Source organism: Mustela lutreola, chromosome 4 (genome assembly GCF_030435805.1).
Source record: "Mustela lutreola isolate mMusLut2 chromosome 4, mMusLut2.pri, whole genome shotgun sequence".
Classification (NCBI taxonomy): Eukaryota; Metazoa; Chordata; class Mammalia; order Carnivora; family Mustelidae; genus Mustela; species Mustela lutreola.
Genome location: NC_081293.1, coordinates 31,098,892 through 31,117,923, shown reverse-complemented (window position 1 = coordinate 31,117,923; position 19,032 = coordinate 31,098,892). Strand labels below are relative to the sequence as shown.

The 19,032-nt window shown below is 45.9% G+C and overlaps 1 protein-coding gene across 2 annotated transcripts in view; it reads right to left on the bottom strand.

Annotated features, from left to right (window-relative positions):
• PIK3AP1 (phosphoinositide-3-kinase adaptor protein 1) overlaps positions 1-17,439 on the bottom strand; it is a 113,079-nt gene extending 95,640 nt beyond the window's left edge. The window contains exons 1-2 of one of the 2 annotated variants that reach the window (XM_059169312.1): positions 17,305-17,439; positions 9,354-9,770 (exon numbers count right to left, since the gene is read on the bottom strand). In XM_059169312.1, the coding sequence (XP_059025295.1) occupies positions 9,354-9,770; positions 17,305-17,317 (430 nt within the window). In that variant the 5' untranslated portion in view covers positions 17,318-17,439. Of the gene's footprint in view, positions 1-3,357; positions 3,494-9,353; positions 9,771-17,304 lie in introns of those variants that run through there. The other variant, XM_059169313.1, reaches the window with a different exon arrangement.
• Positions 17,440-19,032: the final 1,593 nt, after the last annotated feature.

Sequence of the window (19,032 nt, the reverse complement as noted above, 5' to 3'; positions counted from 1 at the left end):
ACAAAGATACATAGTCATGGAACTACCACTGCAATCAAGTATATAGAGCATTTCTATCACCCTGAGAGTTCTCTCTTTTTTCTTTTTTATTAACATACAATGTATTATTTGTTTCAAGGGTACAGGTCTGTGATTCATCAGTCTTACACAAATCACAGCACTGACCATAGCACTTACCTCCCAGCTTTTTGAAAAGGATAAGAACAGATATAGGGTGACTCGTCCAAGTGACGTGCCCAAGGAGGCAAAAGCAGTTAGTGTCAGAGTCCGTGAAATATACACCCATGTTTTCTTACTTCTCATCATAAAGACAATATGTAGCACCCTAAGAGGCCATCAATCCAGATCTGATTTGACAAGTGTAAAAATATGACTTAATGATAAGCAGCAGGCTTTAGCCCACATGGAGTGATTTAAGGTACAGATATCACAACTGTAAACAAACCAATGCCCTATCTCTCCCCCTTACCCAGAAGATCAGTCCCATGACTCTGAGAAAAAGGCCAAGGAGTTCATATAAACGAATTTAACCTGAATTCAACCTACTTGGATTAGCTGGGTACAAACCCAACTCCTTCCTCTGGATCCTGGAATTCCCCACAACTCCATCATTTCTCTCTTTTAAAATTCCTAACTGAAAGTAAAACATGAACATAGTAGATAAAGGGAAACGGCAGAGAAACGTCTAAGACAAAAAGCCTTCCATCCACCCAAAAGCAACTACTACCAAAAATTTCTTGGGGCCCCTGGGAGGCTCAGCGGGTTAAGCCTCTGCCTTCGGTTCAGGTCATGATCTCAGGGTCTTGGGATCGAGCCCCACTTCAGACTCTCTGCTCAGGAAGGAGCCTGCTTCCTCCTTTCTCTCTGTCTGCCTCTCTGCCTATGTGTGACCTCTCTGTCAAATAAATAAATAAAAGGTCTTTAAAAAAAAAATTTCTTGGGGCACCTGGGTGGCTCAGTGGGTTAAGCCTCTGCCTTTGGCTCAGATCGTGGTCTCGGGGTCCTGGGTTCAAGCCCCGCATCGGGCTCTCTGCTCAGCAGGGAGCCTGTTTCCCCCACTCTCTGCCTGCTTGTGATCTCTCTCTATCAAATAAATAAATAAATAAATAAATAAAATCTTCTTTAAAAAAATTTCTTGTGTATCCTTCCAAGAAAAAAAGCTCTCTATGCATATATTGGTATAAATGTAACTTTTTTTTTAAATTATATATCTACAAACACCCTGGTTCGATTGTCTTCACTTAGGTAGCCAGGAACTCAGTCTCACTGGTCCGGATGATAACCTGATCATTTCAAGGACAGAAATCTGTTGTTAATCAAAGCTAATACTGTCTCAACTGACACTGAACTTCTAGAGCCTGGGAATACAGCTAAACAGCTAACAAAATATAGAAAGGGAAGAAAGGAAATAAAAAGATAAAGAGGTATTATATATAGGCCAGCACCTGGCAGACAGATGTTCATTCAAAACTTTCTAAATGACTTATTGACCAAATACATGAATGAATGGAAAAACCAGGATAGGCATATTGTTAACACACATGACATTTAACGTATTAAATTTTAACTGATAGGGTTCCAATTCTCCAAAAAGTAAGCACCGTTCTTGATCTACACTGTCCAGTATGGTAGCCACTGGCCACAGCTGGCTGTTGAACATTTGCAGTGTGTTCTCGAAGTGTAAACTACGTACCAGATTTCAAAGACTTGGTATTAAAAAAAAAAAAAAAAGATGTAAAATATCTCATTGATACTATTCATATTGATTATATGTTGAAATGACAATATTTTAGATATATTGGCTTAAGTAAGCCATATTAGGGGCACCTGGGTGGCTCAGTGGGTTAAGCCTCTGCCTTTGGCTCAGGTCATGGTCTCAGGGTCCTGGGATTGAGCACCGAATCAGGCTCTCTGCTCAGTGGGGAGCTTGTTTCCCTCTCTCTGCCTGCCTCTCTGCCTACTTGTGATCTCTCTCTCTGTCAAATAAATAAATAAAATCTTTTTTAAAAAAGAAAAAGAAAAAAAGTAAGCCATATTATTAAAATTTCTTTTTACTTTTTTCTTTTTCTGCAGCTACAAGAAAACCTTAAATACCACATGTGGCTCACATTGTACCTTTTTTGGACAGCACTGCTCTAGAACGTAGCCCCCATTACAGCAGTGACTACATCTGTCTTTTCCCTGCTCTATCCCAGCACAGGACATTGGAAATGGTAGATGCCCAGGGAATATATATCAGATGAAAATCTGGTTGTGGTATATAGATAAGGCCATGAGTAGGCCTTGGATTGGATAGCAGGAGGTCCTTGTCCTGACATTTTATGGACAAGCAGCTGCATGACTTTGGATAAGTCACTGTACCTGCCTAGGCCTTGTTTTCCTCATCTTTAAAATGGGCATAAAAATAAAATCTTCCTTACAGGGAAACTGCATGGACCAAATGAAAGAATGTCTATAGAAAAGGGTAAAACCTGTGTCAGGTTCTCCTGAGTTCTAGTATTTTCTACCACCAACAGTCCCAGAAGAAGCAAGATCAAAAACATACCGAAATAACAGGGTAAGAAAGTAACCAGAGAAACTCCTATATATAGTATTTCCATCCCAGCGTGTGATAGAAAAATCGAGACAAAGACAGGTGTGAAGGATATTTTCCCAGAAGAGGAAACTTGAACATTCATCACTCCCTCTTCACTGCATCTCACCAACCAACCAACCACAGCTGACAAAGGGACTTGCAGATACCTTCCTCCAGGGGCGACAGGAAAGCTAATGAACTGGGAGGAGGCAGCCTCCTCCGGAGCCGCTGACGAAGCTGCAGGGGCAGCCAATTGTACCGCGCCACCTGGGGCTCACGGCTCTGTGGGAAAATTCATAATCGTGGGGACCTCAGAGGCCTCAGGGGGGGAAAGTTCCAAGGGCCCCCACGTCGACTCGCCCTTGTTAATTGTTTCAGGCGCAGCTCCCAGGGTGAACTTACCTTATTCTACAGGGCGGGCAGGGCACCTGGCAAGGGAAACCCAAAGGACCCTGAGTCACGCTGTGACTTTTTAGCGAACAGCAGGGTGGATGTCAGTCAGCTACCCCAGCCGGGCACCTTCTTCCCCGAGTCAAAGATTATTGCGGAAAGGGAATGAGGGTACTGAAGAAAGTCTCCTTGCAGGGGGACATTTCGGGAGGCTTCAGGAGCCCACTGCAGAGTGGTTAAGCCACAGCAGAGAAAGAGCAGATCCAAACACCCACAGCCTTTAGGCAGGAGAGCAGCAGAACAAAATTTAGTCCGATTCAAGAGGCCAAAGGTCAGATTCTCCCCTCAGCCTCTGCAGGGAACCACAGAAGCCCCAGAAGTGAATGACTTACCATCAGTATGGCCACCGCATGAAGGAGAGCAGGGAGGGTGCAGTGACTTCCCCTTTGCTACAAGGGTCTGACCCTCCCCCCTTCTCTGAGGGCTGCTCCCTGTGACGTGGAAGCGAGTCATGCGTGTGGCCAAGCTCCAAGCCCCTGGGACCTCTGCCCCGTGACCCGCCTCATCACAGGGCCCTGAGCTGCCGCCTGCTCCTCTAAGCAGAAGGCTGAGGGACAGGGCACCAGGCAAAGAGCAGAGCCCCCAGAACACGGCTGTGCCTCAGAAGCAACGGGCAAGGCTTGTGGAAATTCACTTTCCTGGGACTAACCCCCTGAGAGTCTGGTTCAGTATGTCTGGGGCAGGAGCCCACTCACTGGCCCTTGAAACAAAGTGGTCTAGAGAACTCAGGGAAGCTTCCTCATCCCTGATACTGCTTCTTCCATGAGCTTTCTTCATCCCTCCTGTCTCCCCATGGAAAACAAGGGCAGTGAAAGGAGACTTAGGAGAAAGCAAGGCAACGTGGAGAGCATTCTAGAGTCCGAAGGCCCTCAGTTCCAAAGAGAGCTGTTCCCGTCTCTGTGCAAGTCATTTACACTCTCTGAACCTTAGTTTTCTTGTCTGAGAAATGGCAATAAAACTATCCACCCACGCAGGGTCATGGCAGGGGAGAGAAGGAGAATAAATGCACATAAAGTGCCCTCTGCGTTACTCCTAATAACTGTCAAAAAAGCATTTCTCCACATGTGTATCTCTACGAGAAAAACTGTACATGTAAATAATGGACTTAATCAGGCATAAAGGGAAAGAAAAAAAATTAAAGCACAACAAAAACCTGTAGTAAGAGAGGCCACGGATTCAGGTCATAGGGAGACAGGTAGGAAGACACCCAGAGCAGTGATGCCGCTCTGTCCCAGGAGTCTACAGAGAGAGGAGCAGGGAAATCCATAGACCCACAAAGATTTAGGCACAAAGCTGCAGGAAGATATGCTGCAACATTATTTGTAAAAGGGGAAAAGTGAAGAATAATCTTAAGGTATTTTTTAAAAATTTTTTAAACATGATGAATACACGTTTACTTCATTTCAGAAAAAAAATATTCCTTTTTATATTTAGGAAAAGATTTTGGAATCCATATGATGAGCTGAAAGCATTTTTAAGTATCTTTCTTCTAAACTCCAGTAGAATATTCAGATTAGAACATTCAAAGGAAGGCCAGATATGCGCATATGCCTCTAAATGTTCCCCATGGGAACAAAAGGCAAAATACACTATAATTCTGGGTACCACCTGGAATTGCTGAAGTACAAGCATGATGGGGGACAGGGGAGACAGAGGGAAAACAATGCATATAAAGAAACAGGTGGGATCGCCAGTATAATACTGAATAATATTAGAAGAATAAGGTTTACTGCTTCTCTTCCCCCTACACACACACACACACACACACACACACACACACAATGATGAGAACTTTGGAAACCAAACTCAGCACCACCTAACAAGTCTTTTCCCACACAGACTAACAATCTATTTTTGTATTCCAGGGAGATTTGCAGCAAAGAATACAGCTCCACTAAAAAGAGGAAATAATTTCTATGCTGTACCTGGGTTTTTCTCACTTCCTTATTTTAAAATAATCACCCAACAAATTAAAAAAAAAAAAATCCAGAACAATAGTTCAGTGTTCTGTGCACTGGGTATATGTCACTGCAGACATTTTGCAACTAAACAGAATCAATTCCAGTGTTCTGAGTAATTTGCCATCTTCTCGGAAAACTTATAATGATATATTACAGTGCTGGGGGCTGGAAGAAACCTTCCAAATCATGTGGTCCAACCCCATCATTTTACAGATGAAGATCCTAGGAAGCAAACTGCCTGCTCCAACACACTAAAGACTCTAATTAAAACATCTGCTCAATTTTAAGGTAGCTGACAAATTTGGAAAGGAGGTGGGAAATAAAATAAAACCTCGAAAACACTTTTTAGTGGAATGGTAATTATGATCAGCAGGCCTATCAAACGAAAAAGCAGTAAGGATCGTGATGGAAGTATAATCTTTCTCTAATGTCAGGACCACTTACATCTGGAAAGCTGAGACTAGAAGTTGCCAGAGCTCACACATCGAATCTGTGAGTAGGGGCAGAGGAAGAGAACTCAGGAACTTGGCTCTGAAATCTTTTGGCCTAAGCACCAAACAGTGGCCGAATTTTATACCTAAACTGACAGGTATCAAGCAGTCACCTGGATGTGATGGTGCCTCTACTTCCAGAAAAGTGGAGATTGGAGAAAATGGTCCATGCACTACAGAGGGACCTGACCACCGACCTGGCAAAGGAAGAGGGGCTTAGACCCTTGCTCACATACCCAGTGGACCCTTGACCAGCAGCATCAGCATCATCTGGGAACTTGTTAGAAATGTGGAATCTTGGGTGCCTGGGTGGCTCAGTTGGTTAAGCACCTGCCTTCAGCTCAGGTCACGATCCCACGGTCCTGGGATCAAGTCCTGCGTCAGGCTCCGTGTTTAGCAGGGAGTCTGCTACTCTCTCTGCCCCTCTGCCCTGCTCGTGATCTCTCTCTCACATTCTCTCTCTAAAATAAATAAAAACTTAAAAAAAAAAAAAAAAAAGAAGAAGAAGAAGAAGAAGAAGAAAGAAATACTAACTCTTAGGCCCCACCCAGACCTACCAAGTCAGAATGTGCATACTGACAAAATCCCCAGGTCCTCCTGAACACAGGAAAGTTTGAGAATCACTTGTTTAGATAATGCAGCAGCAAAAGAAGTATAATTGACTACCTATAACACCATTTACTCTAAGCTTCTGGAATAATTATCTTATTACCAGCTCTGCTCTCTAAAGTTTTAATCTTTAAGTTTTAAATATTCTAAAACTTAGCCTAAATTTCAAATAGTCTCAGTGTATATCTTCATGAGTAGTCATGTTTTTCCAAAAGGTACTTCAGTGTTAAGAAAATATACATATATACACACACACACAAACATGCTGGGAGCTTTACCATTTTTAAGGATTACAGGGATTGTAACTTGAGGTCTTTTTTTTACATTTACCTTCTGCTGAGGTCATAGGAGAAATGTGACCACTATTTCTTCAGGGGAAAATTAGAACCCCCAGGGAGACCTGGTACAGGAGGAAGACAATATTTACAATATAAATGTGTTTCTAGGGAGCCTGGCTGGGTGGCTTAGTCTGTTAAGTGTTTGACTGTTGATTTTAGCTCAGGTCATGATCTCAGGTTTGTGGGATCGAGCCCCGTGCTAGGCTCTGTGCTCAGTGCAGAATTTGCTTGGGATTCATTCTCCTCTCTCTGTGCCTCCCCCCCAATAAATAAATAAAATCTTAAAAAAAAAAAAAAAGAGGGGCGCTTTGGTGGTTCAGCAGTTAAGCCTCTGCCTTCAGATCAGGTCATGATCTCAGGGTCCTGGGATCGAGCCCCACATTGGGCTCTCAGCTCAGCGGGAAGCCTGCTTCTCCCTCCTTCTCTGCCTGTCTCTCTGCCTAATTGTGATCTCTCTCTGTCAAATAAATAAATAAAATCTTTTTTAAAAATTAAAAAAAAAAAAAGAAGAAGAAATGTGTTCTTGCTGAAAAAGAGGAATTTCATGTAAGGGAATTTTGTGGTCAAGAGGCTGTGAAGGTCACATGGCCCACTCATGACTCCAAAGCTGAATCCCTTTAGGGCACATCGACGGTCTCCACTCACATACTCCCAGGGGTGTGGAACTCACCAACTCCAAAGGCAATCTGTTCCACCTTTGCACGCTCCATTAGAAAGATTTCCAGAAATTTGTGTCCCTATAACTTTCAACAACCCTACAATCAGTAACTCCATAATTACTATCCCTACTATTAATTCAACCCCATTATCAATTTCCCATTACATTTCCTACTGGGATTTTCTTTCTTAACACAGAAAGTTGAAGATACAAGTCTCATGTATTTATGTATTTAATTTTATAAGAGAAGGGCATCTTGTTGTAGTGGGATATATGAAAATTTAATTTTTTGCTTTTATTTTGAGGAACCTTAGGAAAACCTCATGTGTACCAGAGAAGTATCAGAATAAGTTGTCACAAGTTATAGAGAATATAACTCAGGGCATAATCATATCAGAAACCTAGTTTAGGATAGTACTGTTCTTAAACATTGTTTTAACCCTAAGCTTCCTGGGAGTCAAAGCATGTGTGAAATGGTGATGAGAAGGTGATGCTTCAGAAATGTTCGAGACTCTCTGGCCTTGGGGAATCATCGGTTATCAACCCTGGAAAGTATCTCAGATCAAGTCTCATTCTGGCCTCTTACAGGGAAGGAAATGGAAACCCGGAGAGGGTAAGTGACTTGCCCAATACTGGGCACCTAGTTAGCGCCATGGAGTGTCCCTATCCCTGCTCAATGCTCTCTCTGGCATACTGCCAGACTCTTGAGTCTGGAGTTTGTTCAAGAAGCTTGCCCAGTGTAAAAACCAGAGATACAGCACCACATTACTGGGTCGACCAAGGGCCATGGCTATGTATACCTGAAAAGCAAGCCATCCTGGCACACACAGACCCCTCAGATCCCAAAGCCCACAAGTCTAACACCACAGAGCCATAAGCCACCACTCTTCCTTCTCTTTCCTAGAACTCCATCTGTCCCTACCTATCCACTGATGCGGAACGGCAGAGTTTCCACCGAGAAGCTTATTTTAATCTCCCATTAAAATAATCTCTTTCTGATGACAGGTTATTTGTTCCCAGAACAGAAGCACCACAGAACAGAAACACTGTGGAACACTTCATTCTTTCGGAAACATTTGAAGTTGAAGGCTCAGAGCATACAGAGCCAGAGTCCTTAGTAAATAGTAAATGATTATAGGCGATCGATTTATCCACACATCTAAACATTAGGCTCTTTGAAACGATATTAAAAGCATCCTTCCTATCATGTATTTTTTTTTAATAACAGGAATATTTTAAAGAGCAATCTGTTAGGTCATGCAGCATGAGAAGATAGCACAGGGACAATAAGTCCACGGAGCCCTGAATGATGGGCTGGTGGGTCACAGTGACCTGTCCACAAGATCGTAAGGGACCAGCAGGGACAGAAGCCCATCTGCAGAAATAGCTACTTGTGCTTCAGTTCTTTATAAGTTTAGGCAAATCAAAACTCCCTCAAGGCGACGAGGAACAATCATGTAGGACGGGATTATGTGCATTTTCTATCACTGTGATCCTCTGAAGTAAGGAAAAGCAAACCCTAGAAGAATTTCTTATCCAGGTGAGACATGTTTTATATTAATGCTTGTCATTTATATCACAAATTAGCCAGGATCCCACTAGGCTAAGAGATCTGGCCCTATTTATTGGTTTAGAGCAGCCTATTGCTGGATAAAAGTACCGAGGAAGCTATATCAGCTTTGTGAGGTTACTGGGAATTAGTGAATTCTTGATTCAGCCCATCAGAGGAGACAGGTTGGATGAGTCCCAGCAGGGATAACTGAGCCCTGTTAAATCAACCCATAACTGTCCAGGCTTCTTGGCTGGCATTAGGTATGTAAGACCTCAAATAGCAAGAGAACAGAGATAAACACAGAGCCCACTCAGAGCCCACACTGAGGCAAAAATAGAAAGCAAAAGAGGAAGAGCTGTGACATGCCTCCATCCCAGAACACGCCTTCCGCTACTGTTCATCAGAGTGTAGGTCACACTTCCTGGGGCCAATGAAGTCATGAGCCCTGGCCAAGGGGACCAGAACCTTCCCACTTTAAAAGGAGAAACAGGACAAAAGACAGAAGCTCAGCTAGTGGGAAATAGAGAAGAAGGGTATTTCTCTCTAAACATGTTGTCCAAAGTGACACGTTTTCCGCAACAGTCCTAAGGTCCCTGATGATAAACTGGAAGCAGCTCACAGGCAGGAAAGCTGTCTCACCTAAAATGCCTGGGGCCTGGATGAGCCTTTTTTTTTTTTTTTTAAGGCTTGGTTAGCTTTCCTTGAGAAGACAACCTTACCTTCGGAAATGGCCTTCTTCACCGCTGCCACGTAGGTCTCAGGCTCGTCGTCACAGGTGAGCTCCTGCCAGTGCGCCCAGTCGGGAAAGTAGTCCAGGAACTCCTCGCTGTCCTGCACCCCGCACAGCAGCCGCACCACGCGGTGGGGCGGGTGGAAGGCTCTCTGCAGCGGGGGCAGCAGGGCCGGCCGGCAGAAGCACTGCGCCATCTCGGCGGACAGGAGCACCACGACACAGCGGGCGCCGAGGAAGAAGTTCAGGTCCTTGGCCGAGAAGGAGGTGTCGGAGCTCAGCCTGTAAGTCAGCATCTTCTGGCTGCGCACCTGCCGGCTGGCCAGAAAGAGGTCCTGGAGGTACTGGCACCACTCCTCGGCATCCGGGCTGTACACGATGAGGATGTCGCATCTTCCAACCGCCCCTGAGTGAGAACGAGGCGGAGAAGCACGGTGATACACCTGCTCTTCCTAGGGCTCCCACGCCCTGCGCGATCAAGCATGCAGACGGGGTCCTGGCCCCACCATCTTTCATAGTCTGTCCCTACCGGAGCCGTCATACCTCTCCCCTACTTCCGGGCTGCGTTCCAGCCGGACCTAGACAGGTCCCTGTCTCTGCCCCGAGTCGCCTCGCCATTTCTAGAACTTTCCATAAGCTGTCGCTTCTGCTGCCATGCTCTTCCACCTACAGCTGACGCCAGATAAGATGATGACGGATGATGATGACAACGATGACGACACCAAGAGCAAGCACTTTATGTAGGGCTTCCTGTGTTCCAGACGCCCTTCCAAGCACATTGCCTAGTAAACTCCTTTAATCATGGCAGCAACCTTACAAGATAGAGAATACTAGTAGCCTCCCTTTTAAAGACGAGAAAACAAAGGTGTGGCAGCTTATGTATTTTACCCGTGGTGACAGAGTCAGAATTTTTTTTTTTAAGATTTTATTTATTTATTTGACAGAGAGAGAACACAAGTAGGCAGAGAGGCAGGTAGGGAGAGGTGGGGGAAGCATGCTCCCCGCTGAGCAGAGAGCCTGATGCCGGGCTCGATCCCAGGATCCTGAGACCATGACCTGAGCCGAAGGCAGAGAGGCCTAACCCACTGAGCCACCCAAGCGTCCCAACAGAGTCAGAATTTGAACTCAGACAGTTTGGCCCCAGAACATGGCTCTTTCCCAAATACAGTGGTTAGAAGCACAGGTACAGAATCAGGTGGCCAGAGTTGGCATCCTGGCTCTGTGAATTGTTAGCTTTGTCACCTTAGGCATGTTACTCTAATAGTCTAAACCTCAGTTGACTTATCCTGGAAATAGAAATATAATGGCAATATTTATCAGTGATTTGTGAGAATTAAATTAGATATTTCATATAAAGTGCTAAGCACAGCACTTGACATGTGGTAAGCCTTCAATGATTGGTAGCTGGTGTCCTCCTCCTCACATTAATAGAAAGAAGGCATAAATGTAAGCAGCAGCTGTGGGTGATTTAATGCTTTGATATACATAATACCATTGGTGGGGAAGGGCGCCTGGGTGCCTCAGGTCGATTAAACGACTGCCTTCAGCTCAGGTCATGATCCTGGAGTCCCAGGATCAAGTCCCGCATGGGGCTCCCTGCTCTGCAAGGAGTCTACTTCCCCCTCTGACCCTCCCCACCCATGCTCTCTCTCTCTCTCTCTCAAATAAATAAATAAGTAAAATCTTAAAAAAAAAATACCATCAGTAGGGTGTCCCTCACCATGGACATAGGCTTTCTTCCTCTCATAAGACATAAATGCCAGAAACAGAGTCCAAAGCCTTAGAGAAGCAGTGAGTTAAAAAGAGCTTTGGGGGATCACCTGGCCCAAACTCCTCATTTACAGATAAAAGAAACGTTTCATCAGGGAAGATGAAGGGACTCGCTTAAACTCACACCTAGCAAACTAGTCACGAAGCCAGGACTGAACCTCAGGGTGTCCCCTGGTCTCTTGTCCAGTCCTCCCACCAGTCCACCTGCTGCTTCCCATCAGGGATTCGGTCAAGAATCATACAAATAGGGGTGCCTGGGTGGCTCAGTGGGTTAAAGCCTCTGCCTTCGGCTCAGGTAATGATCTCAGGGTCCTGGGATCAAGCCCCGTGTCTGGCTCTCTGCTCAGTGGGGAGCCTGCCTCCCCCTCTCTCTCTGCCTGCCACTCTCCCTACTTGTGATCTCTTGTCAAATAAATAAATAAATAATATTTTTTTAAAAATGCAAAAGTAAAAAGCAGAGGCTTTTTACCAACACCCCCCACCTATACTGACAAATATACTAGCAAAATCATGTCAACAATTTTTTACAAATGGGCTGGAAGGAGATTAAGATCTTGGGGAAGGCGGGCTGTGGTCCCACACATTAGTGATGAAGCTACTGGTAACGTTTTCAGTGGATGGTAGAGAAATAAGGAAGAGAGAAGAGTATTTCCGAGAGCATAATAAGTACTCTTAAGAAAGCAACTCAGATCTTGGAACAATAACTGACTTAGCAGGAAAAGCAAGTAGCAACTTTAGAATGCTCCAACATGTGGCCATGATAGATGCCACTTTTATGAGGAGACAGTGCCCCAAAGCAAAGTCAACCAACAATTTCAAATGACAAGTTCTGGGATCAGGGAGGGAGTGAGTGTTCATTTCATCCTGAATCCTGCCTCAACACGACCTGTTCCTCTGTTACCAGGGCAACGTAGTATCTGCTGGGTGTCAAAGACCTCTAGTCATCAAAGGGAGCGCAAATATTAATAATGACGGAAACTGGCTATGGGATATATGAGAACTCTAACATCTTCAGTTTTCCAATAAATCTAAAACTTCTAAAATAAAAATTTTAAAATACAATTTAAATTAAAAAACACTTATGGGGTTAACCTCTTCTGTATGGAAATCATGGAAAATGTCTCATTCCTGGGGTTCTGGTGTTCAATTTGACACTCGACCCCCCCCACACACACACACACTCCTTTGAGCAAAAGTACTTGAAAACAAAGTGTTTAGTGCCTCAGACTCATTAATATGACAAGCTACCTGGTCACCCACTTGTGCCATGACTTGAGACCAGTACACTAAGTCTAAGCAAATTTTGCCTCAGTGTAAATGAGGACAAGGAAATCTATCACCTTCTTGAATTTTGCTTCACTGCTGAAACTGAAAGCTGGGGAAATTCTAAAAAAAGTTCCAAAGTGGAAGTTAAAGTTCCTCCATGATATGCTAAATAACATCACAGGACCAAACACTTTGTCAGCAACTCTCTCTTGTGCGGGGACACCCCTTTCGTGAAGGATAAATCCCTACCTGTATCCACAGGTCATTTCCTCACACGTGCCAAATCAATTCTCCCAGTTTGTTTGTTTATTAAGAAAAATGAAATCTCTGATCTCACGGATACGTGGAATTTAAGAAACAAAACAGAGGATCGTAGGGGAAGAGAGAAAAAAAATAAAACAAGACAAAACCGGAGAGGGAGACAAACCATAAGAGACTCTTAATCATAGGAAACAAACTGAGGGTTGCTGGAGGGGAGAGGGATAGGGGATGGGATAACTATTGAGGAGGACATGTGATGTAATGAGCACTGGGTGTTATATAAGACTGAAGAATCACAGGGGTGCCTGAGTGGCTCAGTGGGTTAAGCCACTGCCTTCGGCTCAGGTCATGATCCCAGGGTCCTGGGATTGAGTCCGGCATCAGGCTCTCTGCTCAGCAGGAAGCCTGCTTCCTCCTCTCTCTCTCTGCCTACTTGTGATCTCTCTCTGTCAAGTAAATAAAGAAATTCTTTAAAAAAAAAAAAAAAAAAAGACTGAAGAATCACAGACCTGTACCTCTGAAACCAATAATACATTATATGTTAATTAACTGAATATAAATTTTTAAAATGTTAAAAAAAAAAAAAAGGAAGAAGAAGAAAGAAAAAGAAAAATGAAATCCATGTGGGCGCCTGGGTGGCTCAGTCCATTAAGCCTCTGCCTTCTGCTCAGGTCATGATCCCAGGGTCCTGAGATAGAGCCCCGAGTCTGGGTCCCAGCTCAGCAGGGAGTCTGCTTCTCCCTCTCCCTCTCCCCCCTGCTCATGCTGTCACCCTGTTTTCTCAAACAAATAAATGAATAAAATCTTTTATAAAAAAGAGAGAAATGAAATCCATGAACCAAGAGGTGTCCATAAATCCCAAACAGAAATGAGGATGGGTCTTTGTCCTTGTAGAGCTTTAAGAACAGCCTGGGCTATAGGAGAAAGCAATGTGGGTAGCAGTGGGCGTGGGTGGAGTGGGGTGGGAGGCGGGGGAGAGAGGCTTGCAGCAACAGCGACAGCAGTGGTTAAGAAAGACAGTGACTGAAAAAGAGCTTCCTTAGAAAGATTCAGAATCCATCTGAGAAAAGAAAAGGGAGGAAGTGGCAGGCAGCTTTTCAAAATACCCAGCCCAGACCATTTCTTTAGTCTGCAAGTGACTCCAGTTCCCCGGTCATCTTTCCCGAGCACCCTACTGAAAAGGGTTGTGAGCTAGGGAAGGTGATCAGGATGGGGAGGGGTCTGGTAAGGACTCACAGAAGGAGCTTCCAGACTCTGAAGCTTTCAAGTTTAAAGACTTGATGGGAGTACTGAGAGAACTCAAGAATCAGATGGGAGTTACTATCACAAAAAATTAAATGTACCTTCAATTAAAAAAAAAAAAAAAGGGCAAGAAAAAGTATGCAAGCTTTCTTCAAAGATCTGAAGGCTGACACACGGAGGAAAGGATTCTGGTCTTCACCCAGCCACAGACTCAGTCACTTGGGGAAGTCACTTATGCCTTCTTCGTCTCCTCTCTGCCATGCGTAAATGCAATAGATGCCATCAGGAGCCAGGGTAGGCTCATTCCGTTTCATTTCATCTTGCTTCCCACACTCTTTCAAAAACAAGGAGCCAAGATTCTCCTTGATTTCAATAAACAAAGATGTCTTTCGAAAAAGTAAAATCCAAATGCTTTCCCTTCAGCAGAAGGAAATATGAAGACCACACGATTCAGCCTTAAAAAGAAATGAAGTGCTGACACATGCTACAACTCGATGAACCTTGGAAACGCTATGTTATATGAAAGAAAACACAGAAGACCACAGACTGTGTGATCGCATTCATATGGAAGTCCTGAGTCGGGAAATCTACAGACACAGATGTAGCAGGAGGAGGGAACAGAGCGTGATAGCCAAAGCAAAGAAAGTTTCTCTCTTTTTTAAAATGTGCACCCCTCTTCACGCATTTCTCAAAATGAGTTTCTTTCTAAGGTGATAAAAATGTTCTAAAATGGACCATAGTGATGTTTGCACCTGTGAAGATACTAAAAACAAACAAACACTGAATTGTACACTTTTGGTTGTTTGGGGGTTTTTTAAAATTGTATTCTTTAAATGGGAAGAGTGTATGGTATGTGAATTATATCTGAATAAAACGGTTTAAATAAAGGAAAGGAGGAGGAGGGGGAAGAGAGGTAGAGAGAGGAGGAAGACGAGGAGCCAAAGATCGCATGAATGAATGGCCCAGGTGACGCCGCACCCTATCCTATCTTGCAAGAGGTATTCTCACGGCCACCATGAGTCCTTGCACCTCCAGACCTCAGAGAGCCCCCGGGACTTCAGAGGCCCAACTCCCACTTGTAGGACCTGAAGTGGTGTCTCACCGCAGTGCATGCTGAGAGAAGCAGGGTTTGACAGCCCTAACCATTACTGACATCAGCAGAAGCCACTACAGAGCCTATAAATAGCCCCAGGTCTGGCCACTGAACTAGAGTCCCCATGTGAATAGGAGCACACTCTTCTAGCCCCTTCCGCCATGCCCTTCTGGAGTCATGCACACAGGACCCTAGACGAAGGTGGTTTTCTCTGTTTCCTCTAGCCAAAGGCTCTTCCAGCTTGCTATTTCTTGCACGTAACAGCCCAGGGCCTGTTCTCAGCCATGGAAAGAGGTGGGAGCTTCACTGACCTCATCTCCTACTTCCCCCCAATCACCTACTTATTCCACCACCTGCTCCTTGTTCCTTAAATACACCATATACACCCATTTACTGTTCCTCTGAATGGAACACTGTTCCCCTACATGACCTTTCAGATCTTTACTCAAATGGCCCTTTCTCCATAAGGCCTAATCTGGTCGCCTCCTTTAAAATTATAAACCCAGGCCACATGGGTGGCTCAGTCTGTTAAGCATCTGCCTTCAGCTCAAGTCATGATCTCAAGAATCCTGGGACTGAGTCCCACATTGGGCTCCCTGCTCAGCAGGGAGCCTGCTTCCCCCTCTGCCCCTCCCCTCCACTTGTGCTTGCTTGCTCTCTCTCTCTCATAAAAATAAATAAAATCTTTTAAAAAAATAAAAAGATAAAATTTAAACCCAACCTCCTCTGCCCCTTCTATTCCCTCTACTGTTTTCCCAATGCACTTAACATATCATGAATTGCCTTATCAAGCATATTGCCTGCTTTCCCCCACATTCCATAAGCTCCCTGGGTAAGAGGCTTATGTTTGTTCTGACTGTTGAATATACACCTGATACCTACAACACTGCCTAGAAACGGTAGGCACACAATAAATAATTATTGAATGAATGAATTTCCTCTACATAACTCTATTTCAGCTTTTGAAGGGAACGTGTGGACTCTGAGACTACTGTTACCACAATACAGCTTCTTCTAACCTCTGGAGCCCCCCTGGAGAGCCACAAGGCTAAAGCTAGCCATTTTCCCACTCCCTTTAAAGAAGGAGCCTGTATTACCAAATCTAATAGAACTCTTACCATTGACCTTCTCTACCCCCACCCCATAGCTCTCACCCCCAATAATCCCCCAAACCCACCCACCCCCACCCTGCCCCAGCTTCCAATGCACCATGAGAAGGCTAGATAGACCTCAAGGGATACGGGGACAGCTGGCTCTTCATTCTAGCATCTGCCCACATCCTTCAAGCACAGTATCTTCTCCCGGCTGACTAGATTTTAGTTTTCAAGAGGTTTACATCCTGTTTATACATGTTATCTCTACTAAAACATCATAAAATGGGTGAGGAAAATACAAGCAACCCCACTTGCAAATACAGTAACCCTCATCTTCTCACCTAGCAATTCCCTGTTTACTCATCGCCTTCTTGCACAGGACTGTAAACTAACTCCCTGCGAGCAGAGACCAGGCTGTCCTGGTCACCACTGAGAACACAGGTGGGTGCACGATAACTATCCTAGTGCATAGTAAGTGGTCCTCAGTTGTCTCTGTTATCATCATTATCACATGGTTTGTCCGGGATCTCAGAGAGTGAGTAACTTTGGCGAGTGTACAACCCATGAACCAGAGAAGAACCCAAGACGAATCAAAAGAGACTCCTGGCACCTTTCGATGGGTAGATTACCCAGTGGACTTCACTTTTCCCCACTCCTCAAAATTCTGCAAAAGACATAAGAGAACTAAAGATAACGGAACGGTGTTCCTAGATTTCTATGGAAATTCTAGATGGAAAACAAAGCCAGGGTTAGAGGAAGGTGGCCTGGGAAGGTGGCCCAAGGGCCGCCCTCCTGACTGCCTGAGCGCCCCCTATTGGCCCAATGGGGCCCTAAGAGAGGCATTTCCCAGAAGTGGGCAAGTGGGCTCTCTCCGCCTTGTTTCCACGGGACTCGGGTTCACGGAGTTGGAGGAACAAGGGAAACAACTCTAAGAAGCAACTAGAGCCAGTCGGAGAGAGGAAAGGAGACTTAGAAGACGGGGGACAGGGGAGGCGCAGGCGGGGGCAGGAGAGAATCGCGCCACAGGCTGGGAAGGGGCACGTGGGAAAGCTGGGTTTGTGCCGGGGAAGCGGGAACGAGGGAAAGAGCAGAAGCGCACAGATCCCGCGCGGAAGACGCAGAGCAGGGAGCGGCCGGGTGCTCGGGCCGCGGCGGTGGGCGAGAGGGCGCGCCAGCGGGGAGGCTCGGGAGGGGGCCCGGGCCCGCCTACGCACCTGAGGCTGCCATGGCGCCGGGCGCAGTTCACCTGCCCCGCTCGCTGCGCGCGCGGGGCCGGGCCCGGCGGCGTCCCGGGGCGCGGGGCGGCAGCGGCGCCGGGCTCCGCGCAGCACCAGCCGCGGCTCTGGCGCTTCCTCCCGACCGGCTGCGAGGACCGGCCGCGGGGGCGTGTCCACAGGACCCGCCCCGCCTGCGGGGCACTGCCCGCGGCACCTGCACCCGTGGCCGTTGGGGAGGGGAAGTGAGAACCCCCACCCCACCCGGGCCGAGCCGCCGGCTGGCTCCCCGCACTGCCAAGGGGGCTTCGCGCCACGTGCGTCCCACTCCAGGCGAAACCGGCCTGACTGGGCGCCAAAGGGCAGTCCAAGGCGAAGTCCAAGGCGAATGGGGGAGAGGGAGGGAGAAGGTGGAGCTGCCGGACCTCTGTGACCTGGGTCAGGGGTGTATCTGAACACAGCTGGCACAGCTATCTCCCCATCCCCTGGAGCTTTCTCCCTGAGCGGCCACCCTGGCAGGAAAGGGGAGGGGGCAGGAAGAGGAAGAAGAACCTGGCCCTGGGTGCTTAGCGTTGCCCTTAATTACCCTCCAGTGATTTTTCTGTAATTCCTTGGACCTGGTCTCCTGATGGCACAAAGGATAATCTCCTGTGACAAATGCATGATACAGTTACTGCCTTTTAGGCCTTTGAGGTGGCACCTATCATGTCTTCATGTTTGAGATGAAGAAACATGCCAAGCACCTTGCTCCCTTGCTCATATGCACATAGGGAATAAATGCTCCCTGAGCTTCCAGCAGGCCTGAGTCCAGAACCAGAGCTCTCCGTGGACCCTTGTACTCACCTGCCTGCTTTTTGCTCTCCTGCCTCTGCCTGCCTCTATATCTGATCTAAACAGCCCTGGACCCTTGGAGTCCTCAAAAATGCAGGATCCAGAAGATGGGTCCGGAGAGCAGAGAGGAGGGAAAGACCGGGTTCAGACGGAGGTGGAAATAAATGAAGTGGATTTAGAAATGGAACTATCAGGGCTCAGGCCTATAATTATAATTTTTTACAGCTGCCATAAAAAATTACAGCAAACTTAACATCTTAAAATAACACAAATTTATTCTCTTCCTGCTCTGGATTTCAGAAGTCCAAGAGGAGTCACACTGGGCTAAAATCAAGGTGTCAGCAGGGCTGTGTTCCTTTCTAGAGGTTCTAGAAGAGAATGCATTTCCTTGCCTTTTTCAGCTTCTAGAGACTACCCACTTTACTTGGTTTATGCCCCCCTTCCAAAAACCTTAATTAAACCCAGCCACATAAAATCTCTTTGACCCAGCTTAGGATATCACATCTCTCTCTCTCTCTCTCTCTCTCTCTCTCTCTGACTTTTTTATTTCCTCCCTCTTCCACTTTAAGGACATTGATCCCACCTGGATAATCCAGGAAGATCTCCCTTTTTTAAGGGAGACCAACAACCCTAAGACCATCTACAACCTTAATCTCATTTGCCATGTGACATGACATATTCATGGATGATAAGGGTAAGGACGTGGACATCTTTGATGAACCATTACTTAGCCTACTACAGACCTGGAATTCTGAAAGAGGAGATGAGATCAATCCTGCTATACCTCACACCTATTTTCCATGTTCAGGCCTTCTCTGGCCTCCAGATCAGATTAGCTACACCTTCTCCCTCCCACTCTCTCCACTCCGCCCCCCCTCCCCGCCATCAGGCATTGTC